The sequence below is a fragment of the Desmodus rotundus genome, chromosome 4 (assembly GCF_022682495.2).
Source record: "Desmodus rotundus isolate HL8 chromosome 4, HLdesRot8A.1, whole genome shotgun sequence".
Lineage (NCBI taxonomy): Eukaryota > Metazoa > Chordata > Mammalia > Chiroptera > Phyllostomidae > Desmodus > Desmodus rotundus.
The window spans coordinates 146,194,145-146,217,287 of record NC_071390.1 but is presented as its reverse complement, the minus strand read 5'-3'; the positions used below and the strand labels follow the sequence as shown (position 1 = coordinate 146,217,287).

The 23,143-nt window shown below is 36.8% G+C and overlaps 1 protein-coding gene across 1 annotated transcript in view; it reads right to left on the bottom strand.

Moving 5' to 3' along the window:
* Positions 1-23,143, bottom strand: part of YME1L1 (YME1 like 1 ATPase) — a 65,134-nt gene that overhangs the window by 21,632 nt on the left and 20,359 nt on the right. The window contains exons 5-9 of the mRNA XM_024576690.4: positions 15,759-15,868; positions 14,303-14,453; positions 13,897-13,980; positions 11,456-11,538; positions 959-1,049 (exon numbers count right to left, since the gene is read on the bottom strand). Of these exons, the coding sequence (XP_024432458.2) occupies positions 959-1,049; positions 11,456-11,538; positions 13,897-13,980; positions 14,303-14,453; positions 15,759-15,868 (519 nt within the window). The remainder of the gene's footprint in view (positions 1-958; positions 1,050-11,455; positions 11,539-13,896; positions 13,981-14,302; positions 14,454-15,758; positions 15,869-23,143) is intronic.

Below are 23,143 nucleotides of genomic sequence, written 5' to 3'. Positions count from 1 at the left end.
GGTGGGGAAATGGGTGGGTGGTTAGTACTAAATGTTCCAACATTCTAAGCACAGGGTAGGTTCTCCTGGCAACCTGCCCTCATCCTCAGGTGTGTTCCAAAATTTACCTCATTATTACAACAAAACACATTTTCACTGCTCTCTTCACTACGAAATTCCATGAGTTTTAGGAGCTCTGTGTTCAAAACAGTGACTGAAACTATTATAAATCACAATGTCACACAGTAATTAAAAATCATATTGAGTACCTGTGAGAAAATACCAGACAAAACCAAACTGAGGACATGCTACAAATTTATGTGTACTCTACACTATTTTTAAGATCATAAAACATCCACACCCCTACAAAAAAAGACTGAGAAATTTTTTCGGATTAAAGAAAAATCTAAATGTTATATGTGAACCTGGATTGGGTCCTGAACCTGGGGTGAGAGTGGGAATGAGGGAACCAAACTACAGAGGGTATTACTGGGACAAATACTGAAATTTGAATATGATTGTGGATTTGTAAGTTTTGGATTAATGCTAAATTTCCTTATTTTAGTAACTGTACTGGAGTTGTACAAAGAAAATATCCCTATTTATAGGAAATGTACAATGAGATATTTAGGAGTAAAGGAGCATGCATGATATGATATTTATAACTATCCCTCAACTGTTTAAAAAAACATGTAAAGAAAGTAAATGAGCAAATAGGACAAAATATTTAAAATTGCTGAGTTTTGGTTGAGTATAAAGTTCTCTGGCCTATTCTTGCAAATTCATTTCAAGTTTGAAATAATAACATTTAAAATTATCCCCAAAAAAGATATAGACCAGTATGTTCAGAATAAGCACTTATTTATAAAATAGCAATTAAGAACTCTAAACTTTAATCAGTTAAATCTGATAAAAATTGAGTTAGTAATATATTACACTATTTTTTGATATCAAGTCTGACAAAAGAAAGATATCTTACCTTTTGGAAGTTTGCCTCCAAGCACAGTAAATTTTTGTGGATTTTTCAAGAATTCCACAACTTCCTGTAATTCTTGTTTAGCTTCCTCTACCTAAAGTGATACAATTTACCAAACAGTTTTAAACAATGATTAGATTATCAAGGAATCCTCTTGGAAAATTGTAAATTTAATTGGAAATTAATGTCTTTTTTTTTCTTCTTCAGTAGGAGTATACAAAAATATCCCTTTATAAATACACAAAGGGTTTCCTCCTAACCCTTATTGCCAATTATGCAGTCTTACATCTCCCATCAAAAGACATGTTTAACTTCCTACATTTAAAAAAAATGTTTTGGTTATTTATTTTTGGAGAAAGGGGAAGGGAGAGAGAAACAAAGGGAGAGAAATATTGACATGTGAGAGAAACATCAATTGGTTGCCTCTCCCACGTGCCCCAACTGGGAGTGGGCCTGCAACCCAGGCATGTACATCGAATTGGGAACCTTTCAATTTTTCAAGACGACGCTCAACCAACTGAGCCACGCTGGTCAGGGCTAACTTCTTACATTTTTAAAAAACTGGTTTCCTCCAGTTAACAGAAACTATTATATTCAAAATTCTAGTCAAATGTGTCAGTGGCATTTCATCTAGCAAGTTTCAAACCCAAAATTTTTGGGGGACCTGGTTATAAGCTTCAAGGGCAAATTATGTGAAATTATAATACTATATTAGTAAATAATTACTATATGATATGTTAACAGTAGTAATTGCTATACTATATTAATGATAAAGGAATCTATGTTTAACTTCAAACATTAATTTGTAATTATCAGGCTGTTTCATTATAAGAAATTACTACTAGATTACAAATGATCCAGTTCCTAACAAATGCCAAAGGGCAGTTATCACAATTAAGCTATGGTGTACTGATATTGTTTTGTAAAGGGTTATGGCAAACAGAGTTTAGAAGATTTAATCCCCAAATCATTGCCATGGCTAACAAGAATGAAGTCCAATCTGGCCAACAAAGATATGTAGAACATTAGCTCAACTTTAAAAACTCTTGATATAAGATTACAAAAGCGGCCTATCAGAAATGGTGAGCAAATTTCCTAGTTAGCATAGCATAAAAGTCACAAATACAAACACCTAGTGCCAAAATGATACCAAAAATTAGTGCAGAAGGCCAGGTGCTGTTAAACAGTGGTGGCGATACTAAGCAAACAACAGTCCATTAAAAAGGCCAAACCCACAATTTTCCTCTACCAAGAAATACAGACCTAGTGCTCCTCCAGACTTCAATTCTCTAAGGAAAAAAACCCAAAATCCTTTCGTGGGTGAAATTTTCCGATTTACAAATGTTGGCTACCCATTAAAATTAAAAATGTGTCTGTGTGGGCATTTATTTACATCTGTATTTTTATTTTAATTTTTATTGTTGACAATGTTACAGATATACCCCTCTTCTCCCCTTTCACTCCACTCCTCCCAGCCCCCTCTCCCCCTACTTCCTGGCCACCACCAACCTGTTGTATCTATGGGTCATGCATATATGTTCTTTGGCTAATCCCTTCACCTTCTTTCATGCAGTAACCCTCTCTCCCCTCCTCTCTGACAGTGTCCAAACTGTTCCATATATCTATGCCTCTGTTTCTATTTTGTTCCTCAGTTTATTTTGTTCATTAGATTGAACATACAAGTGGAGCATACGGTATTTGTCTTTCTCTGACTGGCTGTTAAAAACAGTAGGGATTCCACCTGCCCTGTATGAAGCGGGATGGGTCAGTGCACAGAAGATCAGTCACAGGAATCACCCTGGGCTCTACTGAGGAACAACTGCTCGGGGTGGACCAGAGTCATAAAGGGAGAAATTAAGTGGCATGGCTAGAGGGGTAGGGCTGAAGTGACAGCAGCAAGCATCCCTGTGCTGGGTCCCTCTCCCATGCCGTCCATGGTCAATTCCTCCCCTCCATTCAACATCAGCCTGGGGAGAGGCCCCTTCCTGCTGACCCCTGGAGGCCCTGCCGGGCCATGATTGCTCTCAGTCTTTTGCAGACTCCAGGCTGGGCCTGTGGTGCAGACTTTATTGAGGAGCTCTCCGCGAGTTTTAGGAAGGCTTCAACAGTGCCAATCACATGGAAAGACACTGAGACATGGGGCTGCAGGGGAGGGCCATTTTTCCCTGTGTGCCTGAGACACCCCTCCGTTCTTATGTAGAGCTCCCACTCCGCACCACCAAATCTTGGTCGGTTTTAGCCTGGTGAACTCTGCAGGCCTCATCCCAATGACTCCCTGAGACCCTGCCCCACCAGAAAAGTACATGGGTCCCAGGTAGAGGGCTGGCTTTGGCATACCCTAAGACTTGCTGAGTGACCTCAGACCCAGCACTGGCACCAGGTTTAAATCTCTATCATAGATGAACACCACTCACTAAGAACCAATCTCATGTCACTCATGCACCGCAACAGGCTTTTCCAATAACAGCCTAACAGGCAGCTAGCAGTCAGAGGTGGACCTCGGGGTTCCTTGAGACACTTGCTAATCTGGCCACAAGCCCGGAGAAGGTGGAAGGAGGCTTTGGTAGCAGCTTGGCCCCTCCCACATACACCCAGACCCAGCAGAGGCAGATAAATTCTGGGGATCGCTTCGTAGTTCCAGACAGGTAACCCAAGGCTGGTTATAGGCAGCATCTGACATTGATTTGCACCAGAGTCCGTCCCCAAAGGCCCCAGAACCAACACACACACACAGTGGTGGACTTCAGACCACACCAGAGCACAACCCAAATAGCTCCAAAAGTGGCACACTAAAAAGCAGATCTTTGCTGGCACCAGATCCTGCGGGGGTGAATTCTACTTCATGGAGTCAGCATCCGCACAGAAGCTCTGACAGTGATGAGGGTCAGTCCTCATAGCTAGCCAGCCTGAGAGCCAACACCACCCACAAATAGGCCAACAGCAATCAAGACTAAACTACAACAGGAGGGCTCACATAACCTACACAAGGGACTTCCTGGAACACCTAGATCGGGTGATTAGGGAGACGGCACAACTGAGCCTCATGAGACACTCTATAAAGCAGACATAGCAGATCAAACTAACACACAGAGAAAGAAACACAGAGAGGCTGACAAAATGGAGAGACAAAGAAACATGCCCCAAATGAAAGAACAGGAGAAATCCCCACAGAAAGAACTAAATACAACAGAGGCAAGCAAGCTATCAGATACCGAGTTCAAAACAATGGTTATAATGATACTCAATGAACTTAAGGAGAAAATGGATGAATTCAGAACTTAAAAAGATAGTAGCATAAAAAAGAACAGAGAAACAATAAAAGAACCAGTCAGAAATGAAGACTGCAATGTCTGAAATGAAGAATACACTAAAATGAATCAATTGCAGATGAGATAAAGCAGAGGGCCAAATCAGTGACTTGAAGGACAAGGTAGTAGAAAACACCCAAGAACAGCACAATAAAGAAAAACAAATTGAGCTTTAAACAGTGGCAGTATCACAACCAATGAGGTTCATCCAAGACGTGACTACTGCTAAAACAAACAAACAAAAAACCAGAAAAAAACTGAGAATTGTCCAGGACCATCAAGCTTAACAACATACACACTACAGGAGTACCAGAAGGAAAAGAGAAAGTGCAAGGAATTGAAAAACTATTTGAAGAAATAATGACTGAAAACTATCCTAACCTAGTTAGAAAAAAGTTTGTAAGTCCAAAAAAGAGAGTCCCAAACAAGATGAACCCAAAGAGGCCCAAGCCAAGACACTTCAAAATTAAAATGGCAAAGGTTAAAGATAAAGAGATAATCTTAAAAGTATCAAGAGAAAATCATTAGTTAAATACAAAGGAACTCCCATAAGTCTGTCAGCTGATTTTTCCACAGAAACACTGTAGGCCAGAGGAATGGCACAAAATATTCAAAGTGATGTGAAGCAAGGACCTACAAACAAGGCTACTGTACTCAGCAAGGCTATCATTTAAAACTGAGTAAGAAACAGTTTTCCAAGAAAACAAAATTCATATATGCTATCTACAAGAGAGTCACCTCTGAACAAAAGACACACACAGACCAAAAGTAAAGGGATAGAAAAATATATTTCATGCAAGTGAAAACAAACAAAAAAGCTGGAGAAGCAATACTTGTATGAGACAAATAGACTTTAAAACAAAGGCTATATAGCAAGAGACATAGATGGTCATTACATAATTATTTTTGAAAAACCCAGTAAGAGGAAATAAACCTTCTAAAAACTCATGCACCAACATAGGAGTTCCAAATAACCCTTATAAAAATCCATACACCCAACATACAAGCACCTAAATTTATAAAGCAAATATTGATGGACATAAAGGGAGAGATCAACAGTAAGACAGTCATTTAGGGGACTTTAACACTCCATTACCATCAACGGACAGATCTTCTGGACCAAAAGAAAAAAAAAATCAGTAAGGAAACAATGACTCATTAGACCAAATGAATTTAATTGGTATTTTCAGGGCATTACACCCTAAAATGGCAGAATACACGTTTTTTTCAAGTGCACATAGAACATTTTCCAGGACAGACCACACATTAAGCTGTAAAACAAGACTCAGGAAATTTAAAAAGGTTGGAATCATTTCAAGCATCTTCTCCAACCCTCATAGTAGGAAACTAGAAATCAATTACAGAAAAAACAAACTGAAAAACACAAAAACACATGATGCTAAATAACATGTTACTAAACAATGAATGGGTTAACAATGAGATCAAGAAAGAAATCAAAAGGTACCTTGAGACAAATGAAAATGAGAAAGTGACAACCCATAATCTATGGGATACAGCAAAAACAGTCCTAAGAGGGAAATTCATAGCATTACAGGCTTCTCTCATGAAACAAGGAAAATCTCATATTAACAATCTAAACTTATACCTAAAGCAATAAGAAAAAGGACAAACAAAAAAAGCCCGAAGTAGAAGGAGGAAAATAATTAAGATCAGAGTGAAAAATAAATGAAATAGAATCTAAAACATACACACATATACACACACACACACAAACAAACAAAAACAAATCAATGAAACCAAAAGCTGGTTCTTTAAAAAGATAAATAAGATTGATAAACTGTTTACTAGGCCCATCAAGAAAAAGAGAGGCCACAAATAAATAAAATAAAAAATGAGCCCTAGCTGGTGTGGCTCTGGATTGAGCACTGTTGGCCTGTGAACTAAGGGGTCGCCAGTTCAATCCCCAGTGTAGGGCATATGCCTGGGTTGCAGGCCAGGTCCCCAGTAGGGGGCATGTGAGATGCAGCCACACACTGATGTTTCTCACCCTCTCTTTCTCCCTTCCTTCCCCTCTCTAAAAATAAATACAATACTGTTTTAAAGAAAAAAATTTTTTAAATGAAAAAGAAGTAACTGACACTACAGAAATAAAAAGGAATATAAGAAAATACTACAAAAAATTATATGCCAACACATTGGACAATCCAGAAGTAACAGATAAATTCCTAGAAACATACACACTCCCAAAGAATGAATAAAGAGAGATCAGAAAATCTGAACAGACCAATTAAACCAATGAAATCAAAGTCGTTATCAAAAAACTCCCAACACTCTCTCTGCTACATCCACTGCAAGGATAAAGACCATTCTAGCAATCAGACTGTCAACATTCCAGAACATGCCAACATCCCTTTAAAGGGGCATACAGTTTTCGTGAAGGCCCAAGAAGCACCCTGTGGAGGAATTTCAATCACATCAATGTAGGACTCACTCTCCTTGGAAAGGAAAAAGGAAGCTCCAGGTTGACAACTGGTGGGGAAATAGAAAGAAACTGGCCACCATGGCACTATCTGCAGTCATGTACAGAGCATGAACAAGGGTGATACAATGGGCCTCCATTACAAGATGAGGTCCATGTATGCTCACTTCCCCATCAACATAGTAATTCAGGAAAATGGTTCTCTTGTTGAGATCAGAAATTTCATAAACAAAGTAACATCTGCAGGGTTTGGAGGAAGGCAGGTGGTGTTTGTTCACTGTCTCAAGCCCAGAAAGAAGAGTTAATTCTTCAATAAAACCACATCAAACTTGTATAAAATCCAGGTGCTTTGATTCAGCAAGCCACAATAGTTAAAAACAAGAATATTAGATAATTTAATGAATGGTATCTACTTTTGAAAAAGGAACAGTTCAACAGGCTGATGAATACAATCTAAGTGGTCTAGCTATAGAAAAAGCAAGATGCTGAAAGATTCCTCGGGTTTATCTACAGTATTTTAAAGATGCAATAAAAGCCACGTATTGAATGGGGGCAGGGGAAACTCTCAACAAACCAAAGTTCTGGGCAGATGGCTTCACAGGTGAATTTTACTAAACATTCAAAGAACTAGTACCTATCCTCTTAAATACTTCTTAAAAATTCAGGAGGAGGGAAGACTCTCAAGCCATCTTATGAGGCCAGCATTATTGATTCCAAAACCAGATTAAGACACTACAAAGAAAGAAAATTATAGGCCGATATCCCTGGTGAACACAGATGCAAAAATCCTCAACAAAATATCAGCAAACTGAATCCAGCAACACATAAAAAAAAATAATACACCATGATCAAGTGAGATTTATTCCTGGGATGCAAGGTTGATACAATACCTGAAAATCAATTAATGTGATACATCACATAAACAAAATGAAGGATAAAAATCATATGATTATATCAATAGATGAAGAAAAAGCATTTGATAAAAACCAGCACCCTTTTATAATAAAAATGCCAGACAAAGTGGGAATAGAGGGAATGTACCTCAATATGATAAAGGCAATATACAAGTTCTGTCCAGAAAAAGTCCAGCCATTGTTAATGAAACAAGAACAGTTTGTGTGACATCAACGTAACCTGGCAGCCAAGGAGAGTAGACTGGAATGCGCATGCATTAACAATGATGGCTTCACTGTACTTGTCACAGTAGATGCTATTGAGTGAGCATGTGTACTATGTGGCTATCACATTCAAAATGACTGAGAGAGTAGAGAAACGAATCTGTCTCAAATTATGTGTTAAGCTTAAACATTCCTCTGCAGAAACTATTCAGGTAATTCAGAAGGATGCAGCCATACACAACCAGTGATTGGCAGCTTCATCACAACAATGCGCCCGCTCAGGCATCATGTCTCATGCAGATTTTTTTGGCAAAACATCAAATCGCCCTGGTAACTTGGCCCCCCTACAGCCCAGATTTGGTGCCCTGCAACTTCTGGCTCTTCCCAAAACTAAAATCACCTTTGAAAGGGAAGAGATTTCAGACCGCTGATGAGATTTAGGGAAACAGGACAGGGCAGATGATGGCAATTGGGAGAACTGTGTGAGGTCTCAATGTACCCAACCTGAGGTCCCAAGTGGACTGACGTGTCATTGTCCTATGTACAAAGTTTCTTGTATCTTTTTCCATAAATGTCTCTATTTTTCATATTACATGGCTTGAATCCTTATGGTTAGACCTTGTATGACAAATCCACGACTACCATTATACTCAATGGGAAAAAACTGAAAACGTTTCCCTTAACATCAGGAACAAGACAGGGATATCCACTTTCACCACTACTATTTTAAATAGTACTGTAAATCCTAGCCATAGCAAACAAAGAAGAAGAAATAAAAGACGTCTAAATTGGAAAGGAAGAAGTATTAACTGTCATTATTTGCAAGTGACATAATGTATATAAAGAAACCTAAAGATTCCACACACAAAAAATTAGAACTGATAAATGAATTCAGTAAAGTAGCAGAAAACAAAATATTTAGAAATCAGCTGCATTTTTATAAACCAAAAATAAACTATGAAAATGAAGACCTAAGAAACAATCCCACTTATAACTGCATTAAAAATACCTAGAAATAAATTTAACCAAGGATGTAAAAGCCTATACTTGGAAAATTATAAGATACTAAAGAGAGAAACTGAAGAAGAGAAAAATAAACTGAAGCATACAGCAGGGTCATGAATAGGAAGAATTAACATCAATAAAATGTCTGTATTACCCAAAGCAATCTATAGATTCAACACGATTCCTATCAAAATACCAATGGCATGTTCACAGAACTAGAATATTCCAAAAATGTTTATAGAACCACAAAAAAAAAACTTGAATAGCCACAGCAAACTTAAGAAGAGCAAAGTTGCAGGTATCATGCTACCTGATATCAAACTATACTATAAAGCTATAGTAATCAAAACAGTATGGCAATGGCATAAACACAGACACATAGATCAATGAAACAGAACAGAGAGCCCAGAAATAAACCCATACATAGATGGGTGATTAATATTTGACAAAGGAGGCTAAGACATATAATGGGGTAAAGACAGCCTATTGAATAAATGGTGTTGGGAAAATTGTACACATTTCCAAAAAAAAAAAAAAAAAAGGAAGGAAGGAAGAAAGAAACCTCACCACTTTCTTACATCATATACAAGAATAAACTTAAAATGGATTAAAGACTTAAAGATTTTAAGTCATAACACTCTTAGAAAGGGAAAGGCAAGGGAAACAAAAGAAAAAAAATGAGGACTACATCAAACTAAAGTTTTTGCATAAAGAAAACCATCAACAAAACAAAAAGACAATCTACTGAAGGGGAGGAACATATTCAACAATTATACATCTCAAAAGGGGTTAATATTCAAAATTTATGAAGCACTCATATAACATCAAAAACGCAACAATCCAATTTAAAAATGGGCAGAGGATCTGAATAGACACTTCTTCTAAGACGACATACAGATGGCCAGTAGACATATGAAAAGATGCTCAACATCACTAATCATCAGAGAAATGCATATTAAACCACAGTGAGTTATCACCTCACATCTGTCAGAACAGCTATCATCAATAAATCAACAAACAACAAACAATAGAGAGAACGTGGAGAAAATGGAACCCTAGTGCACTGTTGGTGGGAATGCAGATTGGTGCAGTCACTATAAAAACAGTATAAAGTTTCCTCAAAAAATTAAAAATGGAACTGCCTTATGACCCAGTGATTCTACTTCTGGGTGTATACCCAAAGAAATCCAAAACACTAATTTGAAAGAACATATATACCCCTATGTTTACTGCTGCATTATTTACAATAGCCAAGATATGGAAGCAGCCCAAAATAGGTGAGTGGATAAAAAAGTTGGTACATATACACAATAGAATATTTCTCAGCCATAAAAAAGAATGAAATCTTAGAATTTGCAACTTCATGAATGGATCTAGAGGGAATTATGCTAAGTGAAATGAGTTAAACAGAGAAAGATAAATACTGTATGATTTTACTTACATGTGGAATCTAAAGAACGAACAAAATTGAAATAGACTCATAGATACAGAGAATAGACTGACAGATGCCAGAAGGGAGAGAGGTTGGGTGACTGGGTGAAAAAAGTGGAAGGATTAAGAAGACAAACTGGTAGTTAAAATATTCATGGGGATATACAGTACAGCATAGAGAACATAGTCAACAATATTTTAATAACTATGTATGGTGCCAGGTGGGTGTTGGGAATATCAAGCGGAGCACTTTGTAAAGTATATGATGGTCTAACCACTATACTGTATACCTGAAACTAATATAAAATAATTGTATGTAAACTATAACTTGAAAAATAAAATTTTAAAAAATAGTAAAATTGTGAACCTTTATCCCAGAATTCCCAATCCTCTTTACACCCTCTCCATTTTCCACCATAATCCTTTATTACTTAACACTCTCTATTATTTTCTTATATACCATATCCTTTTCCAATTCCTGTTAGAATTAAAACTCCATGAGGGCAGAAATTTGTTTTAGTTCTTCTATCCCAGTACCTACAACAGGGACTGTAACTTAGGAGACAGTATTAAATATCTGTCATATCTGTCAAACCGATAATTTCATTAACTGGCTATGAACTAGCATTCATCCATTTTATTTACTGAAGATACAGCAAGATCAGTAAGAACCTCCATGCCCTCTATGAATACACTACTTTCTCAGCACTACCACACGTTCACCTGGAAGCTTCCTGAACCCTAACTAGTAGGGTTTTTATGGAGGCTTCATCATGTAAGTACAATCATTAACTCCATTACCAGTCCCTTTCTCTTCTACAGAGAATGTGAGGTAGGGCAGAAAGTTCCAAGCTTCTAATGAAGGTTTAGTCTTTCTTGTAACCAGTCACCATCCTACAGCTATCCAGAAGCCCACTGACAGACACCTACTTAGAACAGAACACACTCTGCATCGCCCAGGAAATTCCAAGGAATTTAGAAGCTCTGTGTCAGGAATAGTGGTCAAAGACCAAATAGTTGAACAAAAGATGCTCCCAGCACTCCCATCACTTAGGAAATTATGAGTGTTAGGAGTTCTGCACCAGGAAATGGTAGCAAAGACCAATACATATATTTTCTATTAACCACACCTTTAGAATCACATATTGACCTTATACAGTTAATGTTTGAAGAGGTCAAGGGAAACTTTTTAACTTACTCCTTTAACATGCTCAAAGGTGACATTTTTCATCTGGACAGGATCTACTGCAGAATCAAGCCCCGTTGTTGTCCGGAAACGGACTAAAGGAAAGAAAATGTTTATATATTGGATAGATTCATAAAACTCCAACCACCTTATTTTTTCAGATGCAAGAAAGCCCAGAAAAATTAAATACATAACTTCACATACATTATCAGAGTGAGAAATAGAAACTAGGTCTTCTGGATTTCTAGACCACATTCAAGGAATAAATGACTCACATTAAAATGACATCTTCGTATTTTTCCAATTAAAACTAAGAATTATATTTCTCTTCTCCTTGTAATAACTAGTAACAGAAATGTTAAACCACTGGTTCTCAGACTCCAATGTCCTTATAAATCACTTGGGGAATGTGTTAATGCAGGTTTTCGGGCCATGGCACTGAACTTCTGTACGTACAGGAAAAGGGCACTATAGAGTTTGCATTTTTAACAATCACCTTTAGTTATCCTCACACAACTGGTCGGGCAGCTACTCTCTGAAATATTTTCCCTTATCCTAGCATACAAAACTGACACTGGCATTAACAAAAAATAAGGTCACCAGTTCCACTTTTCAAATGTACTTCTTCCTCTGACAACTATTATTATTTGCCCTTAGATGATATATGAGTAATGACATCTAAGTATAAGAAAGACAGAAAAAGTTTACTAGGACAGTAAAATATTTGAGGTCAATTACGGGGAACAAACCAATCAACTACAGGGAACAAACTAATCAACTACAGGGAACAAAAAGCTTTCTTAAATTTCTCCCCCTCGAGTAAACTTCCATACTAGAGCTATTAATGAGTAAACTGATGAATTTCTAATTCCTCAGAATAAGTCAATAATATGGTCTTTAAAATAGATTGAAATATAAAAGCCAAAAATGAGTAGGAAAAAATATAGTAACCATGTATTTAACAAGACGTTTAAGATATCAAAATATACAAGTCAGGCCCTGGCCAGGTGGCTCAGCTGGTTGGAGCACTGTCCCATACACCAAAAGGTTGCAGATTCAATTCCTGGTCAGGGCACATAACTAGATTGTGGGTTTGATCCCTGGTTGGAGTGCATACAGGAGGCAAGCAATTGATGTTTCTCCTTCACATCAATGTTTCTCTGTCTCTCCCTTCCTTCCTCTCTAAAATTAATAAACACATCCTTGGTGAGGATTAAGGAAAAAAGAACATACAAGTTGGAAGAGCAATTTAAAACAGTAATTCTAGAACAGACACTAATTGGTTTAGTCCACTAAATCACTTTTTTAAAGATGCAGGTAGATGGACTTAATAAATAATCCATATAAATTTGCAGCAGGAACACTTGGACCTAATAAAAAACTACAGTAATTTCCCAAAGGCAGCGAATGTCATACTGTAATATATATTTTGCTTAATATAAGACATCAAGCAAAAAACAAAAGAATAATCAGAGCGCATACCATCCCCTCTACCAACAACCAATATTACTCTATCATCCCTATACTGGGTCTTTTTGAAAATAGAAGGAATAGAAGAGATGGTGAATCTAGATATAAAAACTATTCCTGTTATGTTAAAACCTCATCTTAGGTTTCATGCCACACAAAAATTTTTAACTATCTTGGGCTATATGTAAGTTCTGGGGTGAAGTCCTGATCCAAGTCAACAGATGTTCTTAATTGTACCTTAGCTGTTTTCTCTCAAAATATCAAAAAGAGAGTACAGAACACGGGGTAAAAATTAAATGGCAGTTGAAAAAGCAATTAGAATCACTTAAACCTCACATTATTACTTCATTTTATGGGCCCAGCACGCTTCCGCTGCGCAACTCTGCTGGCTTATTATTACTTCATTTTAGACTGGCAAACTGAAAAAGTACAGGACACAATTTATATATATTAATTTTTAAATAAAGTTGATTTATTAACTTGTCTTTAAAATAGACATCTATTTCACTTTGTGCTATTATAAAATTCTGCTAAATGTTTTTTAATTTAATAATTGGACAGGTATTACTTTCTAAAAATCTAGAAAACCAACCACTACTAGCAGATGAAATAACATTTTCACTCTAACATGATCCATGGAACTTTCATGGAAACATCATTTTCTCAAAACGGGTCAAATTTGAATTTTATAGTGCCTGAAGAAACTTTTCTTGTAATCCACAAAACAATGTAAATATAACAAGTCCTCTGACATGGCAGATGGTACACAATTATAAGAGATTAAAACTTTTCTACTTTAATGTAAAAAAAAACAACCTCAAAGTGACCCAATTTGAGAAGTCTTGACTTAGGAATGAAAGGCCTAGATCCTAGACTATGAACATTAATGTTTTTTCTCTAAGTCTTAACTAGACTATGAAAAAGAAATGAGAATATAAAAGATTTTTTTAAATTAATGTCAGATACATTAAAAGAGCCTTTACCAGATAAAAATGGGTTTTTTAAGAGTCCATAAATGCCAAATAGCAGCAAAACAAAGAGAATCAGACGAGTTCGTCTTAGAGAATCTGGAGGAAAAAGAAAAAACCTTAAATCAGATGATATCAATGAGAAATGACAGCTCAATGAAATGCTAACATTAGGTTATTGATGGAATCATATTTCACCATATCCAATTTTGGAACCTGGCATTCTTTTGCATAATTGCCATGATACCCTTTCAGCACCCTACCAGTAGTTATTTCCATTTCTACATAGGTTCAGTTATAATAAATAGAATATAACCAATGGGAAGATGGGTAACAAGTAGAAAAGTTATGCATAATAATTTGAAGGTAAGATTATGACTTTGAGATATTCTCTTCAAACGTGAATGTCAAATTAGCTTACCATTGGTTTTTTGTGTTAGTGCTTGAGCTTTCAGAAAACCCTCTGCAAAACCAGTTTTAAATGCATCTTGGTGAGCTTCAGGTATGTTTTTCGTTTTCATGAGTTTGTCCAAAGTCTCAACATCTGATCCCCTGTCTCGCAAAAGAAATCCCTAAATATACAAACAACACAACAGTATTGACTGACCATACAGGTAATAACACCCTCCAGAAACATTCTGACCACTTACACAAAATTCAATGAAATTCTAGAATTTTTAATTTTACTGTCAATGTGACAAATTTTATTAGAACTCAATAATGTATTACTTAATCAATGGATAGAAAACCAATAATGGATCCAATAACTGTATCAATCAATTACTATAAAGAAATTCTGTAAGAACACTATAACGAAAACAGGTCAACTTAGGGTTCTAAGGGCTTGATGTCACACTCCTTTAACTGTACTACACGAAAACTTCATTAGTATATTAAATGTTTACTGAGCACATTTCATGCACTTGGCACTGTGTAGATTCTGAAGATGCAAAGATGTATGAACAATGATCTGAACGTTTTCCATCTACTGAGGAGAGACACATAAAGTTTTGATATTATGTTAGAAGTACTGGGTATGGTGATAAAATAAATGCTACCTAAGAAGTCAAGGAAGGCCTTACAGAGATGGGACATCTTAGCCACAGGGAATGATTAGCATGGACACTGACAAAAGCCTGAAACAAGAGCCTTTAGTGGTGAAGAACTGCAAGCAATCTCCTATGACAGGACTTTAGGAGGCCAAGAGAGGAGGGGAAGGGGTACAGACGGGACTACACAGTGAGAGATGAGAACACAAAAATGGTATGCAGAGGACAGATGATGACATGCTCTGTGTACCATGGCAGGTGACAAATGAAGCAAAGGAATACAATTATTCCATGTAATGCATTTTAGACAGGTCAGTAACAGTCTGGAGGCTAAAGTGAAGTTAAAAGGCATGGAGACTACACGAGTGTCTATAACCATTTTGTGCCTAGATTACTCTAATAGTCTGTCTATGCAGTAGAACTGGGTGGGAATGAAGAGAGATTAAGAAATATTTAAGTGGCTGGATCAACAGGATTTTAGTAATCAACAGGAATTAGTGATTAATGGATGTGGGCATAAAGAGAAGATGAACGAATCAAAGTTGATCAGCAGGCTTCTAGTTTGAGTGGATGCCACTCCTAAACAGGTATAGGTTGGTAGGGAGAAAAAAGAGGGAGTATTTCTAGTAGACCAACGGAGAGACAAGTTTTGTACCCAGAAGAGTTGCAGTTATGGTTACATGGGTTAGTCATCCTTTCTCTTAAGTAAAAAAAAAAAAGAAAGAAAGAAAATCAATCAGCCCACAAAAGAAATCAGATACTGAAGGTTCTCATTTTAATAATTAATTAGAAAATGTTGCTCTTTCAAACAAAAAAAGGTCTAATTACCTTCACAAATGATGGTGCTATATACTGTGTTTCTGCTAATCTTTCAGAGGTGGACTGTAAGCGTCGTGTCCTTGATTTCAACGTTTTAAAACCCCGAGACTGTATAAAAACTGAATGAAACAATATCACATTTACTTCTCACTGTAAATTTTTACAAGAAAAGAATAATGCCTAAGATTCAAAATGCTGACAACCTATCTGTACATCCTAGGTTTTTGTCTTGTTTTTTAACACAGTCTTTCCCTGACACTTCAACATGCTTGTCATTAAAATAGATTTAATCTACATAATTAACTTTACTTTTTTTGATAATTTAAAAATATTTTTAAAAAACCCATAGATGAGTATCAAATAAGTAACTGTTCCCTAATTCCTCAAATCCCACTCCTGTTTCCTATAAGTAATCTGTGTAAGTTAGTAATTCCGTAAATATACTTCTATGTACTTAAACACAACCTCTTTCTATAAAAATAGTATGTAACTTTCTGCAATTGTCTTCTTTCACTTACTATATTATGGACATTTATCAAAATAGGTCAGACAGTACATTAAGTTTACTGGCTGTTTAGTTTTCCAATTTTTATCTAAGCATAGCAATTTACTCAACCATTTCCCTACTCCTCACATTAAGTTGTTTCCTCTCTCTTTTTTTAAAACGATTTTATTCATTTATTTTTAGACAGAGGGGAAGGAGAGGAGAAAGATAGGGAGAGAAACATCAATGTGTGGTTACATCTTACGTACCCACCCCAACTGGGGACCTAGCCCACAATCCAGGCATGTGCCTTGACTGGGAATCAAACTGGTGACTCTTTGGCTTGCAGGCTGGCACTCAATCCACTGAGCCACACCAAAAAGGCTGTTTCCTGTTTTTTTTTTCTTGTATATACTATCTTTCAGTATAGATAGGCTAAATTCCTAAAAGTTAAACTGTAAGGTTTACATGATTTAACACGAAGGAATTTCCCTCTATAAGGCTATTATCAATTTATACGCCTACCAATGAATATGATGATCCTTTTCTCCACAGCCTTTTCACAATGTATAATATAAATCTTGTTAATTTCTACAAATCTGATGCACAAAAAGTAGTACCTTGTTTTAATCTGCATTTTGGATTAGAATTGAGAGTACAGAGTTTGAAAAATATTTTTATTTTTATTGAATTTTTTTATCCTTTAGTGAACTGACCACTCAGACATTTATACACATTTTCATTTCTAGAATTTGGATGCCATGTATACTAACATTTAGTTATGTATATTTTAAACATTTAATGTTTTTCTCTTTCAATTAAGTGATACAGTAATTTGTAAAATTGACGTAGCTCTATCTTTTAATTTGTAGTTTTCTGCACTGTTTTGATTAGAGTCCCATCTACAAACTCTGATTTTAAAGTTAGTTACTGACTTCATCTAATACTTTGAATTTTTTTGTCTTCAGACCTTTACCTATTTGAAACTTCTCTTTTAATGTAAGAAAAGAAAGTGATTTTTTTATATATACCAAAGTTTAAAATCAACTTCTTGATTTTCACAAGTCTTTAGGATTTTATTGGAATTGTACTGAATTGATAAATGTGGGTGTATATTGATACTTTTATAACACTAAGTCCTTCCAAAAAGGACTATGGTACTTTTTATTTTACTCAGCTCTTCTTTTATTTCCTTCAGTGGACTTTTCTATGCATATATGTATGTGTGTATACATTATGTTGCATGATTGTGAGAATAAAATATTCAGTGGGTTTTAAAGAAACTGTACATAAAACCTATTACTAGAATAAAAGAAAGCTATTGACTTTTATACATTTATCTCATACGGTACTAAGGTAATGAACTATTACTATTTCAGTAGCCTTTCAGTTGACTTTCTTATTATGGTAAATAATCATATCAATGCTTTTTACAATTCTTCCCCTTCTGCTAACTTATACATAAATACCTTCTTTTTCTTTTCAATTACACTGCACAGAACATCCAAATTAATGCTGCACAAAAACAGGACACTACACATCTTGTTCCTAATAGATATCCTAAAGATATTACATTTTTTCAAGTATATTTCACTGATTATACTATTACAGTTGTCCCATGTTTTTTCCCCTTTGCCCCCCTCCACCTGGTACCCCTTTCCCTCCAGCAATCCCCCCTTAGTTCATGTCCACAGATGATGCATATAGGTTCTCTGGCTTCTCCATTTCCTATACTGTTCTTAACATGCACCTATTATGTACCTACCAATTATACTTTTTTCTTTTTAATTTTATTTATTTATTACTAGAGAGAAGGAAAGGGAGGGAGAAAGAGAAGGAAAGAAAGATCAATGTGTGAGAGATACATGGATTAGTTGCCTCTCGCACACCCCCGACTGGGGACCTGGTCCACAACCCAGACAGGGAATCAAACCAGCAACCCTTCCATTCACAAGCCAGCACTCGATCCACTGAGCCACACCAGCCAGGGCCACTTATACTTCTTAATCACTGCATCTTTTCCCACATTCACTCCCTTTCCCCTCCCAGCTGATAATTCTCCATATGATCTCCATATTTTAGATTCTTTTCTTGTTCTAGTTGTTTGCTTTGTTTTGTTTTTGTGTATTTTAGGTTAGGGTGGTGATAGTTGTGAGTTTGTTGTCATTTTACTGTTCATAGTTTTGATCTTTTTCTTAAATAAGTCCCTTTAATATTTCATATAATAAGGGCTTGGTGATGATGAACTCCTTTAGCTTTACCTTGTCTGGGAAGCATTTTATCTGCCCCTCCATTCTAAATGATAGCTTTGCTAATAGATTAATCTTGGTTGTAGATCCTTGCTTTTCATCACTTTGAATACTTCCTCCCAGTCCCTTCTGGCCTGAAAAGTTTCTTTTGAGAAATCAGCTGATACTCTTATGGGAACTCCTTTGTACTATCTGCTTTTCTCTCTTTTAACGTCTAGCATTTTAATTATGATGTGTCTTAGTGTGGCCCTTTTTCGGTCCAACTTGTTTGGGACTCTCTGTGCTTCCTGGACTTACATATTCCCTTTACCAAAATACAGAAGTTTTCTTTCATTATTTTTTCAACTAAATTTTAAATTTATTGCTCTTCCTCTTCTCCTTCTGACATCCGTATGATACAGATGATGGCACTTTTGGAGATGTCCCAGGGTCTTCTTATTCTCTCATTTTTTAAATCCTTGCTTCTTCATTCTGTACTGGTTGACTGTTTACTTCCTTATGTTCCAAATCGTTGATTTGAACACCTCCTTCTTTCCCTTCACTGTTGGTTCCCTGTGGATTTTTCTTTATTTCACTTAGTGTAGCCTTTACTTCTTCCCTTATGCATTTGCCATAATCAACGAGTTCTCTTGAGCATCCTGATCACCAGTGTTTTGAACTCTGCATCTGATAGGTTGGCTATCTCCTTGTAGCTTATTTTTTTTGTGGAGTTTTGATCCATTCTTTCATTTGGGCCATATTTCTTTGTCTCCTCAATTTGGCAGCCTCCCTGTGTTTGTTTCTGTGTAATACGTAGAGCTACATTGACTCCCTATCTTGGCGCACCCATCTGAATGAATATTTCTTCTTTAAATCCTAGGTTGCAGGGCTTCTATACAGTTCTGTTTTCTGGAAGTTCTGGATGTTTCTTATTTTGAGGTTAGTTGTGTTCCTTCTTATGGTTGTACAAGGAGGAGAAGCATGTCTACCTATGCATCCATCTTGGCTAGCAAAAATTAAAATTTATATTCTAGCTTTCTAAGAATTTTTAGGAAGCACAGCAATTAAAATATATCACATACTTTTTAAAAATACATATTTTATTGATTATGCTATTACAATAGTCCTGTTTTTTTTCTCCCCTTTATTCCCCTCTGCCCTGTAGCACCCCATCCCACCATCACTCCCCTAACTTAGTTCATGTCCATGGGTCATATATACAGGTTCTTTGGCTTCTCCACTTCCTATACTATTCTTAACCAACCCCTGCCTATTTTCTACCTACCATTTATGCTTTATTCCCTGTACCTTTTCCCCTACTCTCCTCCCTCTCTCTCTCCCTCCCCCTCCCCAATGATAACCCTCCATGTGGTCTCCATTTCTGTGAAACTGTTCCTGTTATAGTTTGCTTAGTTCATTTTGGGTTTTTTTTTTAGGTTTGGTTGTTGAATTTGTTGTCATTTTCCTGTTTGTATTTTTATCTTTTTCTTAGGTAAGTCCCTTTAACATTTCATATAATAAGGGCTTGGTAATAATGAACTCCTTTAACTTGACCTTCTCTGGGAAGCACTTTATCTGCTCATCCATTCTAAATGAAAGCTTTGCTGGATAAAGTACCTTGGATGTAGGCCCTTGCCTTTCATGACATGGAATACTTCTTGCCAGTTCCTCTTGCCTGTAAGGTTTCGTTTGAGAAATCAGCTGACAGTCTAATGGGAACTCCTTTGTAGGTAACTGTCTCCTTTTCTCTTGCTGCTTTTAAGATTCTCTCCTTATCTTTAATCTTGGGTAATGTAATTATGTTGTGCCTTAGTGTGTGCATCCTTGAGTTCAACTTCTTTGGGACTCTCTGAGTTTCCTGGACATCTATTTCCTTTACAAGGTTGGGGAAGTTCTCTCTCATTATGTTTTCAAATAAGTTTTCAATTTCTTGCTTGTCCTCGTCTCCTTCTGGCACCCCTATGATTCTTATATTGAAATGTTTAAAGTTGTCCTGGAGGTTCCTGAGCCTCTCCTCATTTTTTTTGAGTTCCAGTTTCTTTATTGTGCTCTGGTTGAGTATTTCTTCCTTCTGCTCCAAACCGTTGACCTCAGCCCGTTTCCTTCCCTTCACTGTTAGTTCCATTTCACTTTTCATTGCCTTCACTTTTTCCTCTATATTGCCACCATACACAACGATTTCTGTGAGCATCCTGATTAACAGTGTTTTGAACTCTACATCTGATAGGTTGTCAATCTCTTTATCAGTTAGTTGTATTTTTTTTCTGGAGCTTTGATCTGTTCTTTCATTTGGGCCATATTTTTTTGTCTCGGTGCACCTGTTATGGAGTAAGGGGCGGAGCCTTAGGTATTCATCAGGGCAGGCAACCCCTATCACAACACTGTGTCACTTTATGTGGGGGAGGGGTCAGAGAGGGAATAATGCTGCTGGCTCGCCTCTCTGCTGGTTTTCAGGTCACTTCCTCCAATACCCACAAGCAAATTGGACCCTTCTGGTGCTGATTCCCAGGTGAATGAGTTTGTAGATGTCCTAGGACCCTGTGGGTCTCTCCAATGTACTCTCCTGTGAGACTGGGAGTTTCTCCTGCCGCCTCAACCCCCACAGGTTTTTTTCAGTCACAGGTTTTGAGGCTTTATTTCCCCACACTGGAACCCTAGATGGCACAGTCTGTCTTGCTCCCCAGTTGTCCTCCTGGTTTATCTGCACACAAATGTGGAGCTGCCCGCTCCACCAGCCGCTGTCTCACCTGGTCCTCCAACCTCCACCTTGCCAGCACTGGTCTTCTAGCTACTGCCTTGCCACAAGTCCCCTCTGCTCCGGCTGCCTGCCCCTCCTACTGGTCTGGATGAAAGTTTCTTCTTTAACTCCTTGGATGCCGGACTTCCATACAGTTCAATTTTCTGGCAGTTATGGTTATTTTTTGTTTTTAAATTTGTTGTTGTCCTTTTGGTAGTGCGAGGAGGCAAAGTGTATCCACCTATGCCTCCATCTTGGCCAGAAGTCTATATCACACACCTTTTAATCATAAACTGAAACAGCATTGCTTTTCTTCTCCAATCAATTAACATGATAACATACTTCCTTCTTCTACTCCTTAATTATAATTCTTAACACATTCTAAATTTTTCCACAATTATTTAGAATTTTTGTATCTACATATTAGCAAAATCGATCCTTTGTATTTTTGTTGCTAATATTTTAGTATCAATCATTTTATGAAATAAACTGGGAAATCTATTTTATCTTTTCCTTACTGAAAAAGTTTTTCCTAATCCTAGAAAACAAAATGTAGCCAATAAGCCCTGGCTGGTGTGGCTCAGTGCATTGAGCGCCAGCCTGCATACCAAAGTGTTCCCACTTCGATTCTCAATCACTGGGTTGTGGGCCAGGTCCCCAGTAGGATCACCTGAGAGGCAACTACACATTGATGTTCCCTCCCTTTCTCTCTTCTACAAATAAATAAATAAAATCTTTTTTAAAAATGTAGCCAGAAAACCACCTGAGCCTAGTGCCTTTGGGACAAAAGAATTACACTTTAAAACTATTACCTTTCACCCTGGCTGGTGTGGTTCAGTGGATTGAAAACCAAAGGTCACCAGCTCAATTCCTAGTCAGGGCACATGCCTGGGTTGCAGGCCAGGTCCCCAGTTGGGGGGCATGTGAGAGACAACTGGGAGATATATCTCCCATACATCGATGTTTCTCTCCTCTTTCTCCCTCCCCTCCTCTTTTGAAAAGTAAATATATAAAATCTTTAGAAAAGAAAAAACTATTACCTTTCAAATTTTATGGTTATTGTTTTATCTCTTACTGGGTCCATTTTGCTAATTTATAACTTGGATAATTACCTGTTTCCACACATTTTTATTTATAATATAAAATTATACAATATTATCTTGTAATTTTTTTAAGTTTCATTACATGAGTCTCAAGTGCACTGTATCATTTGACTTCTGTATATACCACAAAGTGATCACCCCTCAAAATCTAGTTACTATCCATCACCATGCAATCGACCCCCTTCACCCCTTTTGGCCCATCGCCCTACCCTCTTTCTCTCTGGTAGCCACTAATATGTTCTCTGGATCTATGAATTTTTGCATTGTTTGCTTGTTGATTTGTTTTTCAAGATTCCTTATATGAGTGAAATCATACAGTATGTCATTCTCTTTCTGAACATTCTTATATTTTAATATTCATTATCTGTGGCAGCCCCCACTTTTCACTTCTGATATTGTTTGTATTTCCTTATTGCTTTTAATCAGGTTTGTTTGTACTAGTTTATTTTTTTCAGAGTAAACTTGTTCTTGGTTTAATTAAGTAAAATGTTCTTGCTGGCATATTCATTTAATGTCTGTTTTATCCATATTAATTTTTCATATTTAAAAAAAAACTCTCAAAATTAAACAATTTGTGTGCCATCTTCCTCATCTCCTAACATATGATTCAGTACTTTCAGGATCAGTGTGTCATCAACCCAAACATTTTCTTATTTTTATATATTTTACATATATGTTTTTAAATTATTTATTTATTTTTAGACAGAGTAGAAGGAAAGGAGAAAGAAAGGAAGAGAAACATCAATGTGTGATTGCCTCTCATGCGCACCCTACTAGGGACTCAGCCCGCAACCCTGGCATGTGCTCTAGACTGGGAATCAAACCTGAGACCCTTTGGTTCA